The sequence below is a fragment of the Netta rufina genome (genome assembly GCF_964035555.1).
Source record: "Netta rufina genome assembly, chromosome: 9".
Lineage (NCBI taxonomy): Eukaryota > Metazoa > Chordata > Aves > Anseriformes > Anatidae > Netta > Netta rufina.
The window spans coordinates 16,001,564-16,027,128 of NC_140132.1; the positions used below are offsets into that span (position 1 = coordinate 16,001,564).

The window sequence follows — 25,565 nt, forward strand, 5'->3', positions numbered from 1 at the left end:
GGGCACCAGCACCAGGACAGGATGGTGGTCCCCTGCCTCCTGCCCCGTGACGCAGGCGCAATTACGGGAACGTGAACCTTGCTGAAACAGGATACAGCCCTGGAGGTGCCAGCTGCTGACTCTGCAACCTCCTGCTACGTGCCAGCCTCATCCAATCCTCACTCCAGCCACCCTCCCTGCCTGCTCGAAGCTCATATGTGAAGCCTCTGGGCTTACTAGTTACCAGAATGAGTCTGACCTGAGCAAAACAGCTCAGCTCCAAGCCCACCAATTCATATACTGGTGACAATTTTTCCACGGGTGCGATTCGGCTCAAGCATTTTTCTGGTAATCACTCACTGCTTATGCACAAGCTGGGTTTGCTAGGCTCACTCTTGGAGCTTCAAAAGATAACCAAGCTCTTCCTAACAATGAGGAAAAGACAACAGGGTCCTTCGCATGCATGCCCTACAGCTTGTTATAGACATATGAATAGGAAGCAATGGGAGGGGGAAGTACAAGCCAAACGTTGCTGTCAGACCTGAGGTCACACTGACCCCCAATGCAAGGGACAGAGCTGGGATGGGTCCCATCCACATCTGTGCAGGAGCAAACTCCTTCAACGCAAGGAAACTTGCTTCTCAGTTCCCTGTCTCATTTCAGACATCAATGCTCACCTTCTCAACACAAAAAAAAAGGAAGAAAGAAAGGTAACAAACATCTTCTGCCAACACCTACGTGCATACACATGCACAAATATTTTGGAAAAACTGAATAATCTGTAGATGGAGGGGTTAGTGCCAGATTTTTAAAAATTATTAAACATTATGTACAAAGAAAACATAATTAGCTCCTACGGGATGTAAAAAAATTACCCATGAATGAGGGGAAAATGGATAACCACTCCTGGGTTTGCCACTTGTGAATTATTTAATAATCACTCCCCAGCAGATGGAATATATTTATCCACCCCATTGGAGCACATTTTGCAATTTATTTACGCTGCTTTAAAATGATTATTTATTTAAAAAATAAACAAGGTATCCACAAGGGAAAATGGAAGTAAACACAAACTAAAAGAGAAAAATGCATCTTTTAAGCTTCTTCAGATAATTTTAGGGAATTTTCATTGAAAATCACTTGAATCCTCCTTACTTATCTTTGGCTTTAAAGAACAGAAATTGAAAAATGTTAACGGAGTCAGTCTAGAATCCTCACAAGAGGGGCACTTTATGAGATAGGAGTCTGTGCCTCTTACAGCGTCATTAGCCACATTGTCTTGGGTAACAAATCTGATTCAGCTCCTATTCTAACAGAACACATTCACATCAGGATCGGTGGGAGCAGGCCCATGGCTTAGACTACTTTGCTCTGTAGGAACAGTTCCTTTGCCTAACCTAGGGTGACTCTACACCAGTGGTCCACCAAACAGCAGTTAGTCTTGCCATTTCATTAGCTACTTAGTCTAAAAAAAAAAAAAAAAAAAAAAAAGTGCCATTTAGCAAATACTGAAAATCCAAAAAGTATTATTTAGTATTGCGCAAGTATATGAGTTTACTGCCTGCTTCTGAAATTACAATAGCAATTCTGATCAAAAGGCCTTGGCCACCCAACAGCAAAGTGTGCTACTGATAACTGCAGAGTCATTGGGACAAACCTGAGAGAAGTCCACAGAAGAAAGACAGACCTGATCCAGGCAGATAACAAGTCATTACAGATGGATTCAGGCTTCAGACCTGTGCCGGTCTGTGTGTATGTACAAGTATGTATTAGCTGTGTAAGGTTGCACAAAAGCTCTACTACTCAAGTGGGCACAGATGGTTTAGGAAACAGAAGTCATCTGGGAGAAGTCAAGAGACTTCCTGACCCAGAGCATAACACAAGTTTCCATACTTTGCCTGCACTAAACAACAACAAAAAACCAGCCCCCAAATACTATCCCCTCACAAAAAAACTGCAAGAAAAAAACAACAACAAAACCACACACAAAACTAGCTGCTGTTGGTGAAACCTTTTCAAATTTTTTTCCAAGAATCTACTATAATTTTCTTGAAGACCAGGGAAGGTTATTAATGGCTATCAAATGCAGGAAAGTCCCGTTACAAGACCATCAATGGCTGCTGGAGAAAACATTTTCAAAAGTGAAAGAAGCACCAGATGACTCAGTTGCCAAGAGTCCAAGTCTCCTTGTCAAGAGCAAGTTAGGAGACCAAAAAGCAGCAAGTTCTTCAGTCACTTATGTGCTTTGAAGAAATGCTTCTCCGAGTCCCAAAGATAACTGCTTTCTCATACCTTGTTTCCCTTCCCCAGACCAAGAAAATCCACAGCTAATACAGGGCAAAATGTTTTGATTTTGCAGGAGAGAGAACAGAATCGCAGACATGGATGCCAGGGCTTTGTCAGATGACTAGTTTGGTAGAAGGGCTAAGCTACTTTAACTGGTATAGTGAATGCCTTATAGTTTTAAACTTAAAATGAACTACCAGCATAATACTAGTTAGAGTTTTGACTGAGAAGAGCAAATTGCTGTGTTCTTCTCTTTGCTAGGAAATGGCTCAAACAATCAAATCTTCTCTTGAACTTGGGCTTCTACACTTCTCAACAAGCAAGCCACACAGACCTCGAGGATTTCAACATCCTGGAAGGGCAGAAGCAAATTCACTGCATATTACTTTCAGAAATGCAAATCAGATTTTAGAAGTCGTTTCGATCACAACAATCTAACATATGATCATGGACACAAATACAGATGTGCACTTCTCCATCTCTGCCGGGATGCGGATGCTGCAGGCAAGGGAGTGCAATGCTCCTCTGCCCCCTCCTGAGAATGCAAAATGGAAGTGTCAAACGCTTCATGTGGAGTTATGCGCTCATTCATTTTAAAGACAGAAAGGATTAAATACATCTACATAAAGGAAAGAAAAAGTGTTTAAACAACAATAAAAGAAGATTTAGTGGTATTAATAAAGAACTCCCTTAAACCAGCATGTCACCATTAAAGTAATTAATAGGGCATGCAAGACACTTCAGCAGAAAGCGAGCAGAGCTCACATTAGAGCCTTTTAAGTTTTCACATGACCTTAAGATAGACTATGGCATTTCTGTGCAGAAGTACCCTCTAAAACAGAGATGGGGCATTCAAGTCCATAAAAAAGTGATTTTAAAATTTAACTGATACGGTGCAAGTCTAAAACGCAAAGGTTAAGGGAATATTAGAAGGGCAATAATTCTATCTGATTAAACTTTTATCTGAAGTGACAATAAAATGTTCAGAATGAATTAAGGATTTTATTAACAGATGCAGCAGCTCTATAAAAGAGATCAAAATCCAAGTGGCAGAGAAGAGAAATTCTGCTTTTTTTCCCTGGTCTGGATGGAGGTAATATTACTATAAAACTTTAATCTTATTGCCATGCCACAGTGAGAGTAAACCTGTCAGAGGTAAAAGAACAAATCTAGACAGCTTTCTCTTCCTCCTCTATGCTGCAAGGACCTCTTTTCAGCATATAAGGAAGAATGCATGTATTATTCTACGTATGGCTTTGATCCTAGAAGCGACAGACACGTAGACAGGTTACGTGCTGGCAGTTCACCTGGACTTCTGCGGGTTGCGGCAGTCCCCGGGTGGTAAGCACAGGTCAGTTATATGGACCGTTCCAAATGAGTACTGAGCAGAAATCAGTGCTATGCCACTAGGGACCCTTCAGCGCATTTCAGCCTTTCCAAAATGGAATTAACTGTTTGAGGACTACCTCAGGTATTTTAGTTAACACCTTTGTGCAATAAAAGGATCACACTGATTTCCGAGCCCTTGAGCAAATGCGTTTCACTACCGTAGGCGATTAAATTTACACCAGCCGTAAATCTGTGGAACAGGATAAAATAAAAGCCTCCTGTGAAAATCCTCAGCCAAAGCAAGGCACGTATTACTTAGAGCAGGGCTCAGTCCCATCAGAGTGGTTTAGACTCGGCAGTATTTGCCAGCCATGACTTAGGCCATCACTGGTTTTTCCCTCAATTCTGGCAACTCGGTTGCCTTGGTGATGGCTGCAGTGCCTGTGGGAGGTGTGCTGCAAAACACCTCCCACCCGTTTGGCTTTCCTAGGAAATCCGGAGCCTTTTGCTGCTGGCAGCAATACCACGGTGACTCTTCCACTGCCCTCTACACCCACCAGGGGCACAGCCTGGCCCCCAACCCACCCATCCTACACCACAGCCTCCATGCAAGGACCCAGGGCTCAACCCCTCTTTAACTCTCCACAAAGCCACACCACGTACTAAAGCCTTACCAAATGCTGAGGAGTGAGCCCAGAAGACAACCTCAGGGATGTCCAAACCTGATGTGCATCCTTCTTTTACCCTACTCTACCCACAAGGGAAAAAAAAAAAAAAAAAAGAAGAGTGGCTCCAAAGAAGAGCAACCAACTGCAAATTGCCAGGGAGACTAAGATGTCAAACAAATATTTTTCTTTTCACAACAGAACATAAATATTTGGCAGCACATTTAATTTAAAAAGTCTAAAAGTTACTCAAATAGAGGGAGGAACGTTGCTATGATGTTCGCTTGCTTCCTAAAATATGACCAGTCACAGATGGCTTGCTGTAGGAAATATTAAATAAATTTTTAAAAGTGTTGTCTGGCTTATGCACAGATTGCATTTACACAGATACCTCTGTTGGTGGAGCGCCAAGATGGTGTATTGGTTCAAACATGTCCTTAAACAAAAAACTACATTGTCAAGAGCTAATGGAATATTCATACTTAAAATCTCAATTCCTGATAATAATCAGTGTTGAAATGTAAATTAACTTCCAGATGTTATTTTTTTTTCCCCCACTTGCTGTATTTCCCTTCACAAGTACGGGAAACTACCCAGGTCAGTAGCAGCTTTTCAGTTTTGGGCACCGTAACCATTACTTGTTCAGAATTTTGGAGTAGTTTGAAAAGGACCTGTATGGAGAGCACCAGGTAATGTCAGAGTTGTACAACAAACTAAGTGCCATGAAGCAACGTGTGCTCTGCTGCTGTGAGAGCTGCCACCAACCAGCACAGTCATCGCTTGTCCCCATTGAATGCAAAAGCTGAGCAGTACCAGATTCCAGCCATAATCTGGTCTTCCTTCTGCCCAAAATACCCCAGCAAATGATTTACCTTTTCTGTTAATATTGTACTTGGCCCACACCTTTGTAATCAGTGCAGCTGTGAGAGAAAACACTTGCAATTTGCTTTTACCCTCTATAAGCACCAAACACTCATGATACTCTTAGAATCAATAAACTTTCTCTCCTGTCATCATTCCTGCTTGTTGTGCTTTCCCTAAACTGGCATGAATTTGTTTTTCTAACCAGAAATCTACTGAGCCCATTGGGGTTTGTGAGTGTGCGCGATGGCAAGTTAAACAGTTTCCTCTACTGCAAACAAACATTGCACGCAGGCAAGCTGATGTCCTGGAGTGAAGAAACAGAGGCAGGACGCTAGAGGGAGGATCGACTCGCAGACTGAGCTTCTGCCAGAGCAAATTCCTCGGAGTGTGGCTTCACCACGGAGACGGGTTGAAGTGGCAAGCTGCAAACGCCCGCTCGCCTCCCTGGCAGTCGGGCTTGCAAATTGCTGTCTGGACCAAAGCGAGAGGACATCTTGAATAAGAGCGAGCGAGACAAGGCTTTCTGTTTTCCGAAAGGCTGCTAAGGGTAAATCATACCTGCTAAATCCACACACAGCCCAGGACAGAGTCAGCTCTATTACTGGCAGCTATCACAGCCTGGCTGCAAGGCCTGCGCTTTACCAGCAGCTCCACAAGCATAAGAGCAATGGTGCAAAATAACCAAAAGGTTTGCTAACTGTATTAACCCTCTGTTTTCTTGTGCTAATTCTGACTTATCTGTGGACACTGGCATTTTGACATTACTGTGTTGAGCAGGACAGAGCAAATTCAGTAATACATGGATCTGATGGAAATGCACACCTAAATTACAGGACCTATTCCAAACAAACCACAGCCCTTCAAAATAACTGCCTTCAGTGGTTTGAAGGGACAAATAAACTACATGGGATTATAAGCAAGCAGTAAAACTCACAGAAGGGAATACTGTCACAGTACCTCCCACCCTCCTGGGTTTTTTGAGAGCCCTCACTCAGCTTCCAGCTGCTCTTCACATTCACCTTATACCATTGCCCAAGTCCCCAGAGTGCAGTGGTTTGAGGAGGGGAAGAAAAGAAAGATACCCCCTTCACTTGAATATCTCTGCAGGCTTAACTGCAGCTAGGCAGCGTGTTGGGACATGGAAGGCCCATGCTGCACACTGCAGGCTGTGCTCATGGTTCTGGACAAGTTGCTTGAGCTCAGAAGTGGAGGAACCAGAGCTAGGAGATGACTCCTGGATCTACCCGTACCTAGATCAACTAGATCTAAACCATTCTTTAGAAATGCCTGCACCGCCTGTCCTTGAAGGCTTCCAGCAATATTCATGCCCTTTCTAAACAAGCTGCATTTAATCTTCTTGGGGACACCTGTCTGCTTGCAATAAGCTGACAGTGCCACCGCCCTTTCCACCTACCTGCTGCTGTTTACCAGGAGGTTTGTATTGAGGTGGAGGCCACTGCCTGTCATCCACTGGCTCATCATAAGGGTAGTTTATTAGAGATGGATCTCTAGATGCTACTCAGGTAGCAAAAAGGATAAAAGCAGCAAAGAACATGCTGAGAAGGCAGAAAATTACAGCTGAAAGTAAAGCAGAGGTGAATGCTGCAGGACTGACATCTAATATTCATCCATACTTGATTGCAAATGAAGATTCTCCTACTAATGCTGTGCGCAAGACTTTCTTCTTGACTTATAAGCTGTTTCTGCTAGCTCTAGAAGGCATATGCAAGAGTTGGACTACCTTCTAAAGTGAGATCTCAACACACAGCTTGAAGTCATTGCTAAATGAATTCACTGTCCCCACTGCTGCAGTATGATCCGTAAGCAGATGTATAGCCAGGAGCCATAATGGCTCTACAGAAAGGGAGACTATTATCATCCTAAGAATACACAATTAGTCAGTGGAGTTCACCCTGTGAGGTGAGAAATTCACTGAGTGGCAGCAGCTGGTCCTTCACAATGTCATCTTCATTCAGATATGCTAAGAACTCCCTCCACAAAGTTCCCATGGTATAATTTTTCTAGATTACACATGTCAAAGCAATGCTTTCTTTACATAATCAAATATGATAAACGTCCCTAATTAGAAGAGCTCAAGGCAGAGACAGGAAGACAACTGAAGATTCTGGAGATGCCAGTACACACAGGAGGAAAAAATCTGAATTCTACTAAGAAATCACAGACGCCCCAAGCAAACCTCAGTGTAGAGGAGGAGCCTTCACTTGATAAAGAACATATTCATGAAGATAAACCACGGAGAGGAGTGGGATATAATCCATCCATAGCAACATTTTGGCCCACCAAGACATCTCCCACCTAGTTAATCAGCCCTGCTTCATGGCCAATCTTACAACATCGCTCTACCTCTTAAGATGCTATCCAGCACTGTGATGACTTTTCCAGAAGTATTCCCCTTATAACACTGGTACCATCACGCTATTTAGCTCTGCAGTCCACAGCTGGGCTCTCTCTTAAGCAACACTCCACCCAACTTTCTGGAAAGTCAATTATACCAAGGTGGGGCCTGATCCTCTCGCTATCTGTTTCAATGTCACTCAGCTGCATTTGCAACAGTCAACAACATGGAGGGAAACAGCAACAGTAGGTTGAAAATAGGGTGCACAACACCTTTAATCCCATCCAGTGATTCAGAATGGTTAGCCAAGCAGATCCTGCTGTGCTGAGAAAAGAATAATGTTATTGTCTCTAAGCCACCCGCAGCAGACAGGTGTCAGGTCTAGCTCAGAGAATTCTCCACCAAGGTGAGCCCACTGCAATTCTTTTTAGGGCTGATGCTTCAATATCTTCCAAGATTACTAGGAGATTTTTCTTTTACAGCCTCAGTTCATAGACTTCTTAGTCCTGTCCTTGCTGGGCAGTGAGATGAATTGGCCCTGTCCTCTTTGATATGCCCCTCCGAGGAGCTGCTATACAGCACACCTCATCACCTCAAGGTATGCTTTCTCCCCTTCCTTTATAATTCTGGTTTAGAAAGGAGGTTACGAAAAAAACTCTGCCTTCTCCCTCAAAAAGGAACCTTTTCCTTCTGATTAGAGACAAAACAAGAGGCATGACCCAACTCTTGTAACAGCTAATAGCCCAATGGAAAAAAAAAAAAAAAAAAAGATTCACACTTCACATGGGTCAGCTAAGATCAGCATCTGCCCCAGTTTTGATAGAAGCTGCCTCACTGACATTCTCTCAGGCTTTTTTTTTTAACCTCCTAGTCTTGAACTCCTGAAAGCTCCAGGTGTAACTTCTGTAACAGCACCCTGTCCTCCCCTATTTTATGCTCTGATTGCAAAAGACCATTTACCAAAGCAGCAGTACTGAGCCTATGCCCCACTCTCCTCCCTCAGCTTCCACCTGTGCTTTTTTAAATATATCAAATGAGTTGAGTTGAAACTAACAGAAAGAGCTGGTAAAGTTATGGATTTATTCATTTTCAGATTTACAGTGATAATCAGTTTACGAGGAATGACAATCATCTTTACCCCCTAGGATTTCCCCTCCCCCCCCCCCCCCCCCCCCGAGACATCACCAGTTGGGCCTAGACTAGCACAATTATTAAAGCTAATAATCGATAGGATCAGAATGTGCCTGCAAGCAAGCCAAGGCTCTGGGCCCGTTTTATGTCTGCTATGCCCACAGGCTTCCTCCGCTGAGGACACAAAACCCAGGAAGCAGGAGCTGGCTGCACCGCAGCAGCAATGCTTATAGGGTCACAGGTTCAGCTCCCTGCTGCCGGTGACTCAGGCAGGAGCTCAGCACTAAAACGAGCAACACCAGCTTTTTTCTTTCTTAGGAGAAGACTAAAGAAGAGCATTGATCTCAATGAAATATTTCGAGGGCAGAAAAATTCCACCACGTAAAGAGTGCGTGACTTCTCTTTAGTTTATTTTATATTTTTGTTCCAGTTGTCATTTTGAATTCAAACTCTTTGGAAAGCAGGCATAATAGTCTTAATGATCCCATTGAGCAGTTTAAATTCAAATTGTGGAGCACTCGCAATACCATGCTGGCAGCACTTTCCATAAATTACTCTCAAATTCAATACGTTGCTTGACAAAAACAAGAATAAAGGGCTTTTTACTTTAAAAAGAAGAAAACTTGTATCATGAAAAAAAATCTTTAAATTATAGTTTCTCTTTTCTGGTCCAATTTAAATTGTTACATGGTTGCTAAATTAGTGCTGTAATCTCTGCTTACAAATTGCAGAATTATTTTTAAAAATAGATGTAATTTTACTGCAGGGATCAACCTCACGTTCAGCTAGATGCGCTGGAGGTGCCTTCTCTGGAGCAGGTTTCGAACAGCCACGTTCTTGTGCGAGCAATACCAGACACATGAAAGCTGATCGTCGTTTTACCAGAGATTTCCATGAGCACAAATTGAGTTAACACTGAGATTTCCTAATGATCAACAAATTTAAGCTTCCGCAGGATGCTCTGCAGCACCAGTGGCTCTAGTTGTACCGTTTCATGAAATATCCAGATTTCTTCTCCTTATGGCCTGACCTATCCTCTCCTACTGCACTACAGCCTCAACAGGCCAGAAAGTTTGAAACTAGGAAGAGGTAGAAACCTTGAATTTTTTTTTTTTGTCTGTGTGTGCACAAATAAAAACAAACTTAACTGATGAAAGAATGCTACAATCCTGCATTTTAAACTGGGAAATGGCGATCAAGGCATGAAGTCATGCACAATTATTCCTCCGACAAGCCCTCCTGGTACTATGGAAAGACAAACCTCACCCTGCAAAATCCTGGCAAGCAATCTCTGGGGTAGGTTTTAAGGTTATGTTCTCATATCTTGTAGAGTGCAGCAGCACCTGGAAACCTCCATTGCTGGGTGTCCACAGGCACTTCCCTCAGGGCCCCGCAGTAGGTTGCATTAACTTAGGCACGACAGGAGAAGTCCTCAGAGGCCAGGAGCACCTGCCAGAGCTTTCTGCGCTAAGTGCAGGTGCTCAGCACCTCTCAGCCCTCAGCCCCACAGAAAGTTTATCTCCTACCATCAGCCACTGGACTGCCAGGAAAGGGGATAAAGAACAGAGGGAAATTTCCATGTCCTGGAGAAAGTCATTGGGACATCAGAGAACACCCCATTCACAAAACAGCAGCATCAGTCTTGCCAGACTGGTGTGTCTGGTTAACCTTGTGTTCAGTCCTTACAATAATACTGTATTTGGAAAGCAGACAGCTGGCACTGCTCTAACATCTTGCTCTTCAATCTTTTACAACAACAGTTCTACTGATATTACTCTTAACCTTTTCTTTGCACCGAGCCCAGCGCTAAAATCTCTTCAACTACAGAGGAAGCAAACCAAATGTTTTTTGTCAGTAACTTGCCCTGTAACACAGGAGGGAAGTATACTGATAACATATTGCAGACAGCATTCTTCACATGTACAGCAATGAGCTGGTTACACTGGAAACCCTATCGTGATATTTCAGATGTTACTTGCCTGCCGTAAGGACTAGGAGACATCTGCCTCCTATTAATGCTTTATTTTTTTACAGTTGCTTTTAGTTGAGCAGAAGTGTCTTAATGGAGAAGACTGGTACTCTTTTAGAAATAACATTAATAATGAAAGAATCCTTGGATGCAGAGCAAAACCAGCAAACATTGGCAGTAGAACTCACTGCATTCATACAGAAGTGATAGTGACTGGCTTTTGGGTGTGGGGGGGATTATTATTTTTTTTTTTTTTGGTGAAAAAATTAACTCTGGTACTCACATTTCTGTTAGCAAATGTTTTCAAACAGGTGAATGATTCCTTGAATGTTAATTCAGAGACTTTTGGGGAACTTCATCTTAACTGGGTCACTAATAAAATCAGAAACAAAAGCAAAATACAACACTTCTGCAGGCTATTTAAGCCTGGTATTGACTAAATACTAATTAAATACAACTCTCCACAGTAATCTTAATTACTCCACCACAACTAAGAGTCACATAAACTGAGAAGATTAGCCAACTCTAATTGTTAAAAAAAAAAAGTGTATTTTTGTTTTTGCACAAAGTTTTTGCGTGTATGAGTCACACAAGGGAATTATGAAAAACAAGAATTCATGAATTTGTATACCAGGTCTAGGCAAATATTAGAGTTGACCTTCTTTAATGTAAATGCAGCAGCTTGGTCTAATGGCCTACATAACAGACCAAGAGTTTTGAACACAGAGAGGTGGGGATGTGTGGTGGAAATCAGCATGAATTAGACCAGTAAATAAGCATCACTGAATTATTCAGATTGATACCAGCTGAGAACACTGTTCCCAGAGCTGGCTGCAGCCACTGATGAGCTGTGAAGCCTTGGGCCAGCCAGGCAGGCTCCACCTTCCATGGGAATTCAGGCCCACAGGAACCTGGGTCTGGGATCTTCAGTCTCATTGATTTCCCCTACAGAACTTCATGTGTTCGAGTTATCTTCTGATAATAGGACTTGGAAAAGCTCAAAAAAAAACAAAAAAAAACAAAACAAAACAAAACAACAAACAAAACACCACAACAAATTTGAGTCTTCAATGCAGCAAAATCCTTAGGTGCAGGCTAGATTTTAGGCAGGGGATTAACTCTCATTAACTTCAGTATGACTGCATCACACATCTACTCATTCAGACCATGCCCTAGCAATTTAAGGGCCCCTATTCCATTTGCAAGAGCAACTTGCAAACCTACCCAGGCCCTCACTGTACCCACTCATCATCCCACTGAACCTAATGCAGACACTGCATTTGAAAAATCAGAAGGCTCCATGACAAAACCCTTTGGGGCTAAGGAGCACAGACCCCCTTGCAGACCTGACCTTCCACACAGCAGAGTCCTGAGCTTCCTGAAGGGTAACAAGACAGACTCCCTACACTTGCTTCTTCCAGGCTGTCATGGTTTTTGGCTGGGATGGAGTTCACGTTCTTCATAGAGGCTCACATGATGCTGTTTTGGAGTTTTGATGAAATAGTGTTGATAACACAGCAATGTTTCAGTTGTTGCAGAGCAGCACTCACACAGAGCCAAGGACTTTCCTGCTTCTTGTGCTACCCTGCCAGTCAGCAGGCTGGGGGTGCACCAGGAGCTGGGAGGGGACACAGCCAGGAAAGGGGACCCACACTGACCAGAGGGATGCCCTGTGCCATGTGGTGTCATGCTCAGCTATAAAAGTTGGGGGAAGAAGGAGGAAGAGGGGCATGTTTGTAGCAATGGCATTTGTCTTTCCAAGAAACTATTACAAGTGATGAATCCTGATCTCCTAGAAGTGGCTGAACACCTGCCTGCTGATGGGAAGCAGCAAGTAAATTTTGCTTTGTATGTGTGGCTTTTGCTTTACCTAGTAAACTGTCCTCATCTCAACCCGTGAGTTCTCACACTTAACTTTCTAATTCTCTCCCCCAACCTAACTCAGGGGAGCAAGCAAGCAGCTGTGTGGTGCTAAGCTGCCTGCCAGGTTAAACCACAACACAGGCTATTGAGTTTAATGTTTACTTGGGTTATTTATTTATTTTTGCTGAATCAGATCGCCAGAATCCTGCTTTTCCATTTCCATTCATGGTACCAGCCGCCCAGCTACCCATCAGCAGGACAATCCCTTCCCCTTCATGTGCAGCAGCATCCATCAATCCCAAAGTGTTTTGGGTTGAGTCCATAACCATTTTTTGTGGATTGTATGAACATTTAAAGGCCCCTTCTGATTATATAAGAGAACGCTATTAAACATTTACTCATTCCTCTGTACTCAGAGCTGCAAAGCCGTATTGCAGAACATACAAATGCAGATGCAACCAGGCAATTATCATTCCTTTATCCCTTAAATAGATAGAAGACAAATTTGAAAGAAAATGAGGAACAGAATCCTTCTTCCTTTCCTTTTTTTATCCTTTTATCTCCCAATGTAGGAAGTTTACTGAACCCTTGCCAACAATTCACTCAGGCTAATGAAGTGTATAAGTAATGGGATTAAATAATCTTAAATCATTACTACAGTGGCTAATGCAGATGTTTTCCCAAACTAAAGCAGATGAGTGGCGAAGAATATGTGCTTGATTTAAAAAAGAAGAAAAGTATCAATCTGCAAGCAGATGAAGTCATTTCCATCCTGAAGTGAATGAAATGTTTAACTCCAGTTGTATGAAGTTGCTCCCATCCCATTATGAAAGCACCTTCCTGAAATCTGCAGTGCTTTGCACGTGGTCAAACTTCCCACAAAATTAACCTTTTATTTTTATGGTACAATCATTTCAGTGCAAACAAAAAATGGAAATGTTTAAGAGGTGTATTTTTCAATCAAAAAGATCACTTAGTTTTTGAAAGTCAATTACCATGGCCCATCTATCACTGCCACTGCAAATAAGACAATCTTCCCTTTTTATATTTAATATTTCAGCAATAATCCCACTGCAAAGACTCCACAGAAACAGAAGGAATAAAGGAATATTGGTAGCATTTACAGAAATACCTATTACTTTCTTTAATTATTGAAATACCAGAAATGTCAAGAAAAGCAATTTCTGCTTTCAGAAGTGCAGTCTAATTCTGGAAAAGCCTCACCTTCCCACCCCTAAAAAAACCCCAAACAAATATCTATGGAAATAAAAGATGCTATAGAGCATACCGGAGGTACATTGGCCTTCACAAAATTTTACCTTTTTCTTGCAAAGTTAACAGGTAGAACTTGGATGCTACAGTTACCAACCTTAAACTAGGCCTTGGTTTAAAATAAGGTTAATTTAACAACATGCAAAAAAAGCAAGGGTTTATAAAAAGGACTCTGAATTTGAGGTTTACAGGAAGACCCATGAATGCTTTAGTAATGTTCTGATGTTTATGGTGCTTTTCTCATTCTAAATTATAGGGATTATCCCAACATATTGTATGCTAAGGTCACAGTAAGGTAAGGCCTCAGGTTCGGTGATGTTCCCTTAATTTGCAACTGTACAACTGGTTCCAATTGTCTTTTATAGGAGCCTCTTAAAAAGTGCAGCTCCTCAGAGCAAATGTTGATTGTTTGATTTAAGAGCTTGTTGGAAACGTAAAATGAAATTTTAAAATAAGATAAGCTTCAGAAAAATATCCAATCCAAAAGTTTAGTGGAGAGACTTCCACTAATATTAAACAACATGAAAGGCAGTTTTAGAAATTTTAGTGCTATCTTGAGTCCCATCTTTCATTTTAGTGGGCATCAACATCTGTATGGGTTTTGGTATCAGGTTTCTCAATGCAAAAAGCTTCTGAGAATAACACCACCTCTTAAAAAAAGAAAAAATTGCTGCATAGTCCTTACAGATCTGAAATAATCACAAAAACCACCTCTTTCCCCTGCTTTGGCCACTTCATTTCAGTGCTTCATAAAAACAGAAATTGAAGTTAACCTAGGAAGCTGAAGAAATCCGAGTTCTTCTGAAGACCATGGAAAATTGGTGCTTACAGTACTGCCATGAGATTTACCTGCAAACTGGGGCTTTAACTATAATGCAAGAGCGTTGTAGAGAAGGCAATGAACATTTCCATTGCCTAAACATTAAAAACCAAAGGGTAAATAAGCACAGGTACTTACGATATAGCAGGGTTCACAGTAGGCTTTCTTCTCCACTGCGTAGAAAGGCTGTCCCCTCAGCTTGTTGTTGCACATCATGCAGGTGAAGCACTCCACGTGGAAGACCTGGTCCATGGCCGTGCAGCCAGTGCCTTCCCCAACAACATTCTCCCCGCAGCGGGCACAGCGGCCTGTCACCAGAAGGAAGGGACATGAATCAGTGCAAGCTCCCATCCTCAACTGCAAAGAGGGTGCTCCTGCATGTCTGTGCTGAAAATCCTAAAATCGTTTTATTACTGGCACTACTAACAGTGACTATCCTAAGGAATCTGAGCCCCAGATGCAAACCATTCAGCTATCATCTTACCCAGCTATATAGTCACCCTCAGCTCCTCAGCTAGATGGGATAAACCTGTGCCTAAAGCCTTGCCTCTGCATGAAGGGGTTTTGTGGTAGGAGGCCCCATAAAGCTGCCTGGTGGCAGCACAATTGTTACCATTTAAAGAGTAGTTTTTGCTTGTACAGCTTAAACCAATTCTCTCAATGGAGCCAATTATACCAGCAAAAAGACTTCACTTTTATGATATTGCTAGTATAGCACTATCAATCTGTGCTCTTGCTGACGTGCTGATGCTGACACAGTTCCTATTTTAAATAAAAAGTAGTAGCTAAGGACTGAGTGATCACAAAGAGTGCAAAACCATCTCCTACATGGAAAAATTACTTTTTTTGTGCTTGAAGATTAATATGGATTCAGACACTACGTCTATTTAAAGTAAAGAAACTGATCTATGAATACTTGATTCCTACAATAATTCAAGGAAGGTGTATCAGAAGCTACTAATAAGGACTCTAAGAGAAGCTCTAAGAATTCTATCTGTTTCTGAAAAAGATCCCTAACGCAATACACAAATATATAACAAAAAAATCTGCACACACAAACATACAAGGCTTGCTTCCTTTTCTACATCAGTGCTGAAGAACTTACAGGGCAGAAGTGAAGACGGGTTTTAGAGAAAGAGGATTTCTTAGTTCATGGGGAAAAGACATTTTCCTATAGAAGACTGTAGTGCAGAGATTATGGAAAAGAGTGGGTGAAAGGCACACCTTCGCACTTTTGCTCATATGCTGAAAGGCAACCATTCATTCTAAACCGTGATATCCCAGGCAGATTTGAGGTCCTTGGCCAGCAGCCACTGTTGAGAGTACTTCGCACAAAAGGCCATGGAGGGAAGTTAGGTTAACAACCTCAGTCACCCTGCACAAGATAGCCCCATCAAAGGCAATGGGGCATCTATGGTCTGGGGCTTTACCCCACTCAAACCAGTATTCTCCAGCTGAAGAATAATTGTGGTGTCCCCAGTTGTGGGATCCTGCTTCCTCCTCTGTGCGTGGAGTAATGTGGTCACTGAGGGTGGGAAGGAGGGGAAGAAAAACAAGACCTGAAGTGAGAGAAGGAAGACAGACTGAGCTCAAAATGGAATTACTCATAAAAACATATACAAGCAAGATGTACCTAATAATACATGTATTTCGGTAATCCAACAATTATCATTGTTCTCTTATAGCATGCTCTGTGTTTATTGACTTTTTCCAACAAATACTGCAAAACTTCCTAAGAGGACTCAGACACGTCTTGTCACCCCGACAGCAGGGCTGCTGCTCCTGCATGGGACAGCTCCTAGCACCCATGTCCCTGCACTCACACCTTCCTCCCTGCCTGCCCCAGCCTTCAGCAGGCTACACCCAGTGAACAAAGCATGTAAGCTGCTTTTGTATCCCTCAGGAATGTGGCAAGATCATATAGATACGCATTTGAGATGCATTAGGAGAGCTTGGAAAAGAACCCAGATCATTCTGATTTGCTACCATGGCATAAGTGTTGTTGGCACTACACTGGGCAGACGGTTCCTACTCTAACAGCTCCAAGTCTAAGCAACGTGGAGAAAAAAGTTACCAGATAAACCAAGAGAAACCTGGAAATCCCTCCAAAAAGGAATTAATAGATGTTGCTTTTAAGTTTAACCTTCTTTAGCATTTGTTATTAATGTTCTGATCGACAGTGCTGGACTTTAATCACTCCACTGTAATGCTTCTTGTGAGGGCTCCTTTTTCACGAGCAGAGGAGGAATGCAGGCTGCCCAGCATGGTGAGGAGGCTACAGAGCATGGGGGAAGAATGGAAAAAACCATGAGGACTAGGACCAAGTGAAAGAAAATCCCACTGGAGAGAACCACAGGAGCAGTAGTGCTACGAGAAGAGGCAGGAGAAGCCTACTGTATGTAGCACAGGAGTTGCATGTACAAGGGGAGAGCGCTGCTCGGTCCTGCGTGCGGACAAGACCGAGTGTGCTGCGGGGCCTTCTCCAAACTGCTCATGTAGCTGGGCTGTAATATGAAGAGACGTCTGGGGAGCAGTTAATATCTCTATATATAAAACATGAAATTGAAAGCCATTAGTGTATTACTTTACACAGTGTTTTTCCAGCGGGAATATTCCGCTGAAGAATTTATTTTCCCTGGTGTGCCATTCTGTGATCATCCGGTATTATTTTTATGAGGCATTTGGACACAGAATAATGTAGTGTCTATGCAAACACTTCTCAGCTTTCTTTGTTAACATCTGAGTAGAACATGTGGGAATCTTTTCTTCCCCTCCTCCTCTTCTCACATTCATAATTTAGCCACTCTTGCATACTTCACCATTTATCTTCCTCCTTGACCAAGGCATCTCTCCGTTTGCTGCAGAAACTCTCTATACGGGGACCGTTCCTCTGGCTGCACTTCTTATGTCGGGAAATCTGGGTTTGCTTCCTAACTTAGATATGCAGTCTTGAAATGCTTGGCAACTCACTCGGCGCCTTTGTAGCTCTGTCCTCTCTTTGAGCAAAGAGCATAAAGACATCTTCTCTGCCCCGAAAGGTGCCCTGAGGCTACATTCCTCCACGGCTCTGAGGCATTCCCCAGCTTCGCTGCTGGTGGCCAGGTACAGACCAAAGAACAGCACAACAGAAATCTTAGCCAGCTTCTCCCCTTGAAGTTGGTATTTCCTTAGGCTTTCCTTCCTCTTTCTGGGTTTTTCCACAGAAGATTCCCATTCAGGCAGCAACAGACTTAATCCATCTACATTTATGAGAAGTCCAGCTCCTGCTATTATGTACACAGACAGAAATGCTACTGTAAACGCTCGCACAGGAAAGCTTAAAGAAAGCTTCCTTTTTCAGAAGTTTATATGCAAATCGTAACGCTGTGGCCTGGAGCAAACCATGTTTTTCATGAGACACGGCCACTCCAGTGAGAATCAAAACACAAGCTCTGTGCCTAGCAACACCACCGACTGACTCACTCGCCCGAAGCGTAAAAGCAAGTCAGCCAAAATATTCAAATTTGGGAGCTTACAGTTGGCTGTCTGGATCCATGCAAAGGCACACGGGCAAATGTGGGACTGATCTGGTGTGCAGGGATGCAGCTGTTAGGCCCTGAGCCTTCTGCGGGCTTTGGTGCAATCCGTGAACTCACGGGGCTCCTGTGAACCCAGGTCGCTTCTCCTGCCTCCTGCCTCTCACTCAGATTTGGCTGAAAATGGCTATCAGTTTCCAGAGTCGTTGGTGAGGGAGGAACTGACAAACAGATAGGCACATGCACACAGGCAGTGCGATTGCTCAAGCCTCATTTCCTTAGAAAACCAGAAAAACCCCACCAAAAACAATGTATCTATCATTATGTCTGATAAAAACAAAACAAAGGTCTGCTTTTCCTGTGTGCCAATTACCAACGGCGAAGGTATTTGTGGTTGGATTTACCACAATTAAGTGCCCACACATGTTCCCCATTTTAATATTTTCACACTGGTTGAAATAACCCAGTCCGTTGTGTGCAGAATGCCCATGAGTGAACACAGAACAAGTTGCGCTGCTTATTGGGAAAGAAGTAGCAAAGGCGAAGCTTGCAAGACTCAAGAACAAACAGATTGCACAAAAAAAGATTACACAAATAATCTAAGAGAAAAATAGCAGGCAGCGTATTACAGTAGAAACACAGAACAACGTGACCCATTTGCTTCCCACGGAGACAAATAGCACTTAAAAGGCAGCTTAAAGACAAAGGACAAAATTAGTACTAAACTGCACGAAGATGAAAATCTGTCATTTCAACATTCTTCTTCTGCCCCTCCAGTCCTTTTTAGGCCCTGGTTCAAGATCATTTCAGCAGAACTAGAAGGTGATAAGTTGGCAACAAGCCTGGGAGACCAGAGTCCTCTATTTTTGCATGAAAGAGGTTCGTAACCTTGGCTGCGACCTTCCTTCGTCATAGCCAGGCTGCCACGTGTTGGGCTTACCTTGGGGGGACAGATAGAGGTGCCCACAGAGGCTTCCCTAATAAAACTGCTGGAAATGCCATCGTTACTCGGTGGATCACAGGGAAACACTTCAGCAGCTGAAAGGGAATGTCAGCTCCTATAGTTTATTCTGAAACGTCCAAATTTCCTGTCCTTTGTAGTATAAAAAAAGGTGAAATATTGCAAATCTGAATCGAGGGGGAAGGGAGTAGAGGGGCTCAAATTGCACGCAATGCCATGTTCTAACTTTTTCTTATTTTATTACTATTATTGCCTGTTTTTTGCTTGTACTACCACAGGTCCTGGGTGATCAAATTGTGGAAAAGCCCTACCATGCTGGGTATCAGACAAGCACAGAATAAAAATAAGGGCCCAGCTGCAGGAGTTTACAACCTATTACAAGCAATAATAACTGCGCACGGATAGGAAATACAGAGAAACAATCAGACAGAACTGGTCAGCAAATAAAATTGTGGTCTCAGCACTCTAAATGTTTTACTGTTGACAAGCAGACTTTAGACAGCCGAGCCAAGGAAAAGGTTAAGAAAGAATTTGAAAGAGGATCTGGAGGGAGTTTGAGGGAAGTTTAATGGGATGCTTCTGAGGAAAGGACAAAGAGAGCACAAAAGGGAAACGTAAGTGCCTGAAGATTGAACATAGATACCTGCAGACGGGATGGATGAGCTGATATGCCTCTGGAGATTATGAGAGCAAAAAGGGGTGGGAATAGGTCATTAAAGGCCACACAAGTAAAGACGAGAAGCTTCTGTTTGATACAACACAGAAGTGAAACCAGAGGAATGATTAAGAGGCAGAGGAAATCTGGTCTAAGTGACAAGCCATACGGTGATCTCTGCAGCTGCATGCCAGTTGAGCATGAACAGGGAGAAACTGCATTTTTTGAAAAGGATGTTGCAGAGATTCAAGGTCACTGGAGCTTGGATGCAGGTTTTATCTGTGAAGATGAATAGGAAAGGCCTTAATCTCAGCTGTTATTCAGCAAGATTCTTAAGATTTGGCCAGAGTCTGGGTGTGATCTGGAGATGAGGAATCAGGTACAGGGTGTCCAACCTTATCTTGGACATGAGTCACTTTTAAATGTCAGATTAAGAATGTGAGCCAATCAAGCAAGCATCTACCACTGAAGATGGATGATGGAATACGTACATGCCATACTAATGCTTATGGCATAATATTCCGATAGCAATCACATTGGAGCCAAATCCAGAGGTAATGTAACTCCATCCAGCTAGCTTGAGATGGTCCTGTTTGTACATCCAAGGGCTGCATTAACCTTATTTAGGCTACAGCATTATCTGTCTGTCATACCTACTTAGACACTAAGCTGTTGGGGGCACAGATCATCCCTTGCTATGTGATTTATAGTGCCTAACAAAGATAATTCAGGCAGCAACTAGAGATACTAAGAGTGAAGAGAGCAGAGAGAAAATGTGCAAGCCTTCTCTCTACAGAAGGCTTAAATTCATGAATTCAAAGCATGCGTTCTATATAGAGAGGAGATAGGGGATAATTTTCTGATAAAAGCATAAAAGTAGGAATGTTCTGCATTTGCTCAAATGTGGGGAAAAAAATGTTGATATCTCAGAAACTCCTGCATGATGGAAAAAACTGTTTCCCACCTAACTGTACTGTGGGAATATACCACAAGGTCATATCCTCACTGCCTATCAATTACACAATTTCCCTTGATCAGCTAAGTGTATTCCCTGGTTCTCGCTGCAGCCCTGATACAATATGCAAGAAAGAACTAAAGAAATACAGCATACTGCTTTTACAGAAGCGTACTAAGAACATTTTTAAAATATGTAAATACATTGGACAAAATATCTCACTAAAAGTTCCCCTGGCAGCCTCAAGACACCCAGTATTTCCGCTGTGTTATTTTTCTAATCATCTCTGTTTAGAGTCCGCCAGCGAATGCATTTTAGAGATTCATGACACATTCTGCTTTTGGACAGCTTTGAATCAGCTGGCAGTAAATGTGGAAAAATCATTATTCCTAATGAAGAAATATTGATGACAAAACAGCATTTCGAGGACAACGTTGACCATAAGTCAACAATGTAACAAGATTTTCCCCTCTCTCCCTCCTCTTTCCTAGTGACTTTTATCCAAGGGTTTTCAAGCATTTCCCAAGCACATGGGATTCCTCAGGGCACCAAAGCCAGACAGCACAATTATTCCATTTTAAAGGAATACATGAACAGAGGTTAATCCATTAGGCCAGGAGTATAAGAGCAGACCTTAACTGCCAGGGTACCTTAATTGGGTTAAGTCTCAGTGGCAGAGATCCTGTAACCCAAAAGCACCCAATGGGTTCCTTGATTCATCCAAAGGGCATAAAATAGGAATCTTTGATCCATAAGGTAGCATTTATTCCATTCCTGTGGAGCATGGGAGGCATGTGTCCAACTGTGATTATGTTTGGGAAAGATGCCTTGACTGTATCTGTCCTACTGTTATTCCAGCACTTTGGCACCCAGGGCCTTGCAATTTCAGGGTGCTGGGAAACCTAAATGTAATTTGTGCATTTTGTAGGAAACTATGATACTTTCCTCAGTTTATCCTTGCCTTCCTTACCTACCCATTTTTGTTTTTGTTTTTGAACTCAGACTTCTGAGTGGGAAGCCCTTGGCAATGGTTTATTGTGCCAGGATCCAAGCTTGGAGTTCCGCCGTTTGACAGTAGCAGGCTGTATGCATCAGTTGTCTTACACAGCCTTTGGACACGAGACAGATTAATCTTAATTCCCTCTTCTTCAACAGACGTCAGAAAACACAATCTCTCACAGTAAACAGAGCTTTATGCTGCAACGTGTGCCTGTAACACTTCATAAATTCAATCCGAGGCCGTGATTTAATTACTGTGTCCTGGTTATTCTGGTTTAGCTGCGTTGCACTTGTACTCCAGATGTACAGGTCCCTGCAGTGACCTCCTTGTCATTCGTACTACGCTCGTCCAGTAGGAGCTGCGCTCTCCTGTTGTTTGCATCCCTTTCCTCCAACCACAATACAACTTCATCTTCTCACTTTCCTTGGCTGCAAACCTGACACATTCTCAGTGTGCCCCAGAGGTCTCATTCCACTCCGCACAGCAAAAGCACTGCAACTGTGCGGGCTCAGGCTACTGACACTTTCCTGTGCCGTTTCAAATGCTTCTCCGTGCTGCACGGAGGTGAGCTTGCTGTCAGAGCTGGTCACTAGTCCTCACGGTGAATCCTTCCAGCTCCTGGGGAAGGTGGAGGACTCTTAGGACACCCAACATGCAGACGGGGAACTGGGACCCATGTAAGTTATATCACTTGCCGAGGGTCACACAAGGAGTTTGTGACAGAGCCAGGAACTGAAACCACATCTTCTCAATCCCAGTCTAGTCTCTTTAACCACAAGACAATCTCTAAAAAGGTCTGATGGTGAGACAGGCTTACAGCACAAAAACCCCACCAATTCAGAGGGATGTCCCAGCCCTGCTGGACAATCCTGCCTTGGGACAAGGTCCTTGCACAGGCCGTGCCATCACTCCCCAGCAGCCTGGCTAGACACAGTGATGGAGCATGAAGAAGTTCGTGCCTCTCCAACTGGCTCTGTTCAACAGCAGAGGAGGGAAGGTGTGTATTGCCCTCAACATCCACGTGCTGATGGCCATTGTCCCTTACTCATCTGCATCACTCTCTCCCTGAGACGTGAGAGACAATTTAGCCTGCTTATGATATAAAACAGATTATAGCAAGTGCTTACCAACATGGTAGAGGCTCCTTCCTGAATTATCAGAACTTCAATGCATCAGTGACACAAAATAAAGGTTCAGAGAGGAGCCTTCCTGATTTTTCCACAAAGCTATACAAACTCAAGTTGAAGAGGATCTTGAGAGATTATGGAAACTGCCTTACTGCCTTGAAGGCAGGAACAGCATTCTCTACATCATTCTTGACAGGTACTTATCTAACCTGTTCCTAAGAACCTCCAGCAATGGAGGTTTCACCAACAACCTGGGCAAAACATTTCAGCGACTTTCTGACCTTACCATGAGCAAGTCTGTTTTTCCATCAGACCAAAATGCCCCTCACAGTTCTCTAAGCCAATGCCTTTTTACTCTACTCATGATGGACACACAGGACACGTGTGGGCTTGGTTTGGTCTAACCAGTCTTATGGGAAGCTTTTGAAGCATAGATCTGCATGAACCCTTAAAAGAAATTGGCCCCCCTCCCTCCCCAGACAAGACACCTGCTGAAGTACCTTTGTAATGCTTTTCAGTGCAGGCAAACGTTGATCTGATCGTGTGCCCAACTCATCAGCGAGGTACCAGTGACCCAACTCGGGTGATCTGCAGTGAGTGTCCCAGCCCAGTGGGGGTCAGTGATGCTCTACAGTACTTACGGTCCCAGATACTTTTTGAAGCGTGCCTTTTTTTTTTTTTTTTTTTTTCACATTGTGTCAACTTTCTGGCACATGTTTTACCATGTGCAAAGGGGTTGAAATAGAGCCTCAGTAACATCTGGAGATGTGAAAGAAAGGGGGTGAAAAAAAGTGTGAGACAGGAAACATTCCTCCCTTTGCTGATTGATCAAGGAAATGCAAGGGAGCAAGTAAAATGTACTGTATTTCCTTTATAAATGTTCCCTTTAATGCTGATGAAAGTTGCCAGATGACAGAGACTACAGTTGTATATCCACTAAAGACCCCCGGCTGGGGAAACAGAAGAGCAAGCCATTTGCATAGCTTTGCCAGGCACTTTTGGCTGGGGCACCGGCTGTTGTCTATGGAAGTAACAGCAATTCCTCTTCCAGCCAGCCTGCCCCATGGCTCTCCAGGACTGCAAACAGGGTGTAATGTCCCATATTGCCTCCTAGACACTACCTGCTTCTCTTCACTACTGCTCCCAGTCTGGGCACAGCACTAGGCATGGAAATGCCAAAGAAAAGGAGCTTTAAGTTGCAAGTATAGAGTTGGATGAAAAGAAGTAGAATTCTGCAACTATATTTTAAAATTAAAAATTTTTTGTTTTTCTGGGTGAGTTTCAAAGCACTGATTTGCACCCCAAAAAATCTGCAAATGAACGCTTAACTAAAAAAAGAATTCAATCATTTCATTTGGTAAAAGTAAATGAATGAATGAATCTTACTTTCATTCCCCATCTTCCTGTGCCCATCACTCCTCTCCATCAGGGGCATCTAATAACATTTAGGAAATTAGAAAAGCAAGAGACGTTAAAAAAAATCCTGCCTCTGATTTCTCTCTTTACTTTTTTTTTTTTTTTTCCAAAATAATAATGGGGCAAAATCTTTTAAAGTTGTGAAGAAATGGGACTTTCCATGCTTTCAAAAGCTGAGAAAACTCTTCTTCATTTTACTTCCACAGGAAAATGAGAGTTCTTAAAACAAAGATGACTCTTCTCCTTGAAACATATCACTAAAAGAGATCTCTCTCTTTTTTTATTATTATTATTTTTAATTTTTTTTTTTTTATTTATTGAGACTTCACCATTACATGCTAGCCAGGGAACAATCTCAGCAGCTCTTCACTAACTCCTGGGGAACAGGTGAAGGTGAGGAGATCAGCCAGTTCCTTGTGAGGTCGGCAGGAAAGCTTTCTCTAGGCAATCTATCCCAAAGCTGGTACTGTGGGGTTTTGCCCTTCCTAAGAGGGACCTCAGCAAGGTAAACTGTTACCGGTAGAGCTGTGGATTAGATAGATTTTGGCAGTTCTGGTGATCCTAATAGCAGCAGCCACTAAGCTAGTTCCCTTTGTATCCACACTTGCAAGCCACATTCCCTGGACAGAGGAAGGGCCAAATAAATGGTGGCACACAAGCTGTATATTTGTCTGAAACTCCAACAGGGAAAGCAAGGCAGGACAGGCAACGGAAATCACTCCTCCTCCCACCCTCATCTTGGGGCGATGAGGAGGGAGGGTTTCCTGGATGATCCCCAGGCCCACTGGGCTCTCTCTCTAATTCTGCGCCAGATTTCAGGATCCTCATTTGGAAAAGCACCTGGCAATCATCGAGAGGGCCAGTGGCAGAAGTCCCAGCCAGGGGCTAGGTGGGGGAGCTCTCCCCGGCCTGTCTGGGCCTCCTCGCAGGTGTCTCTCTGCGCACGCCGTCCCAGGCTGCTCACCCACGGACTGAGGATACCAGACGTGCTGGTCGAGCAGCGGAGGGTAGTTTCAGGGGCTGTTGCACCCGACCCCGTAACATAAGCGGTAGTTGCAAAACCGAGCAGGTCTGGAGGGCAGACGAGCTGGCCTCCTCTTCAGATGCCTCGTGTTTGTTGTGCAACGGTTGGTGCACCTTCGCCCACCCACTCCTCCAGGTGGGGAGGACCAGCGACCGCCTGCCCCCGGGATCACGCCACTGCTCAGCGCAGGCGTGCCTCAAGCGTAGATCAAATTCTCCTCAGCATTTGCTGTCTTATGAGCTGAACTGAGAGTGTAGTTAAGGCCCAAACTGATATGGGTAGCAGCCTTTCCATCGAGGTCAAGAAATGAGTTGCCTTGTAATGTATGCCCAAAGGATTTTTCATGATGAAAGCGGCCCCCAGCAGCCCAAGCAATGG

General features: G+C 43.3%; 1 protein-coding gene across 12 annotated transcripts in view; it reads right to left on the reverse strand.

The window, feature by feature from the left end:
- LPP (LIM domain containing preferred translocation partner in lipoma) overlaps positions 1–25,565 on the reverse strand; it is a 317,139-nt gene that overhangs the window by 30,541 nt on the left and 261,033 nt on the right. For all 12 annotated transcript variants that reach the window (XM_084292045.1, XM_084292042.1, XM_084292043.1 and 9 more), the window contains one exon: positions 14,673–14,842. In XM_084292045.1, coding sequence (XP_084148171.1) covers positions 14,673–14,842 — 170 coding nt within the window. The remainder of the gene's footprint in view (positions 1–14,672; positions 14,843–25,565) is intronic.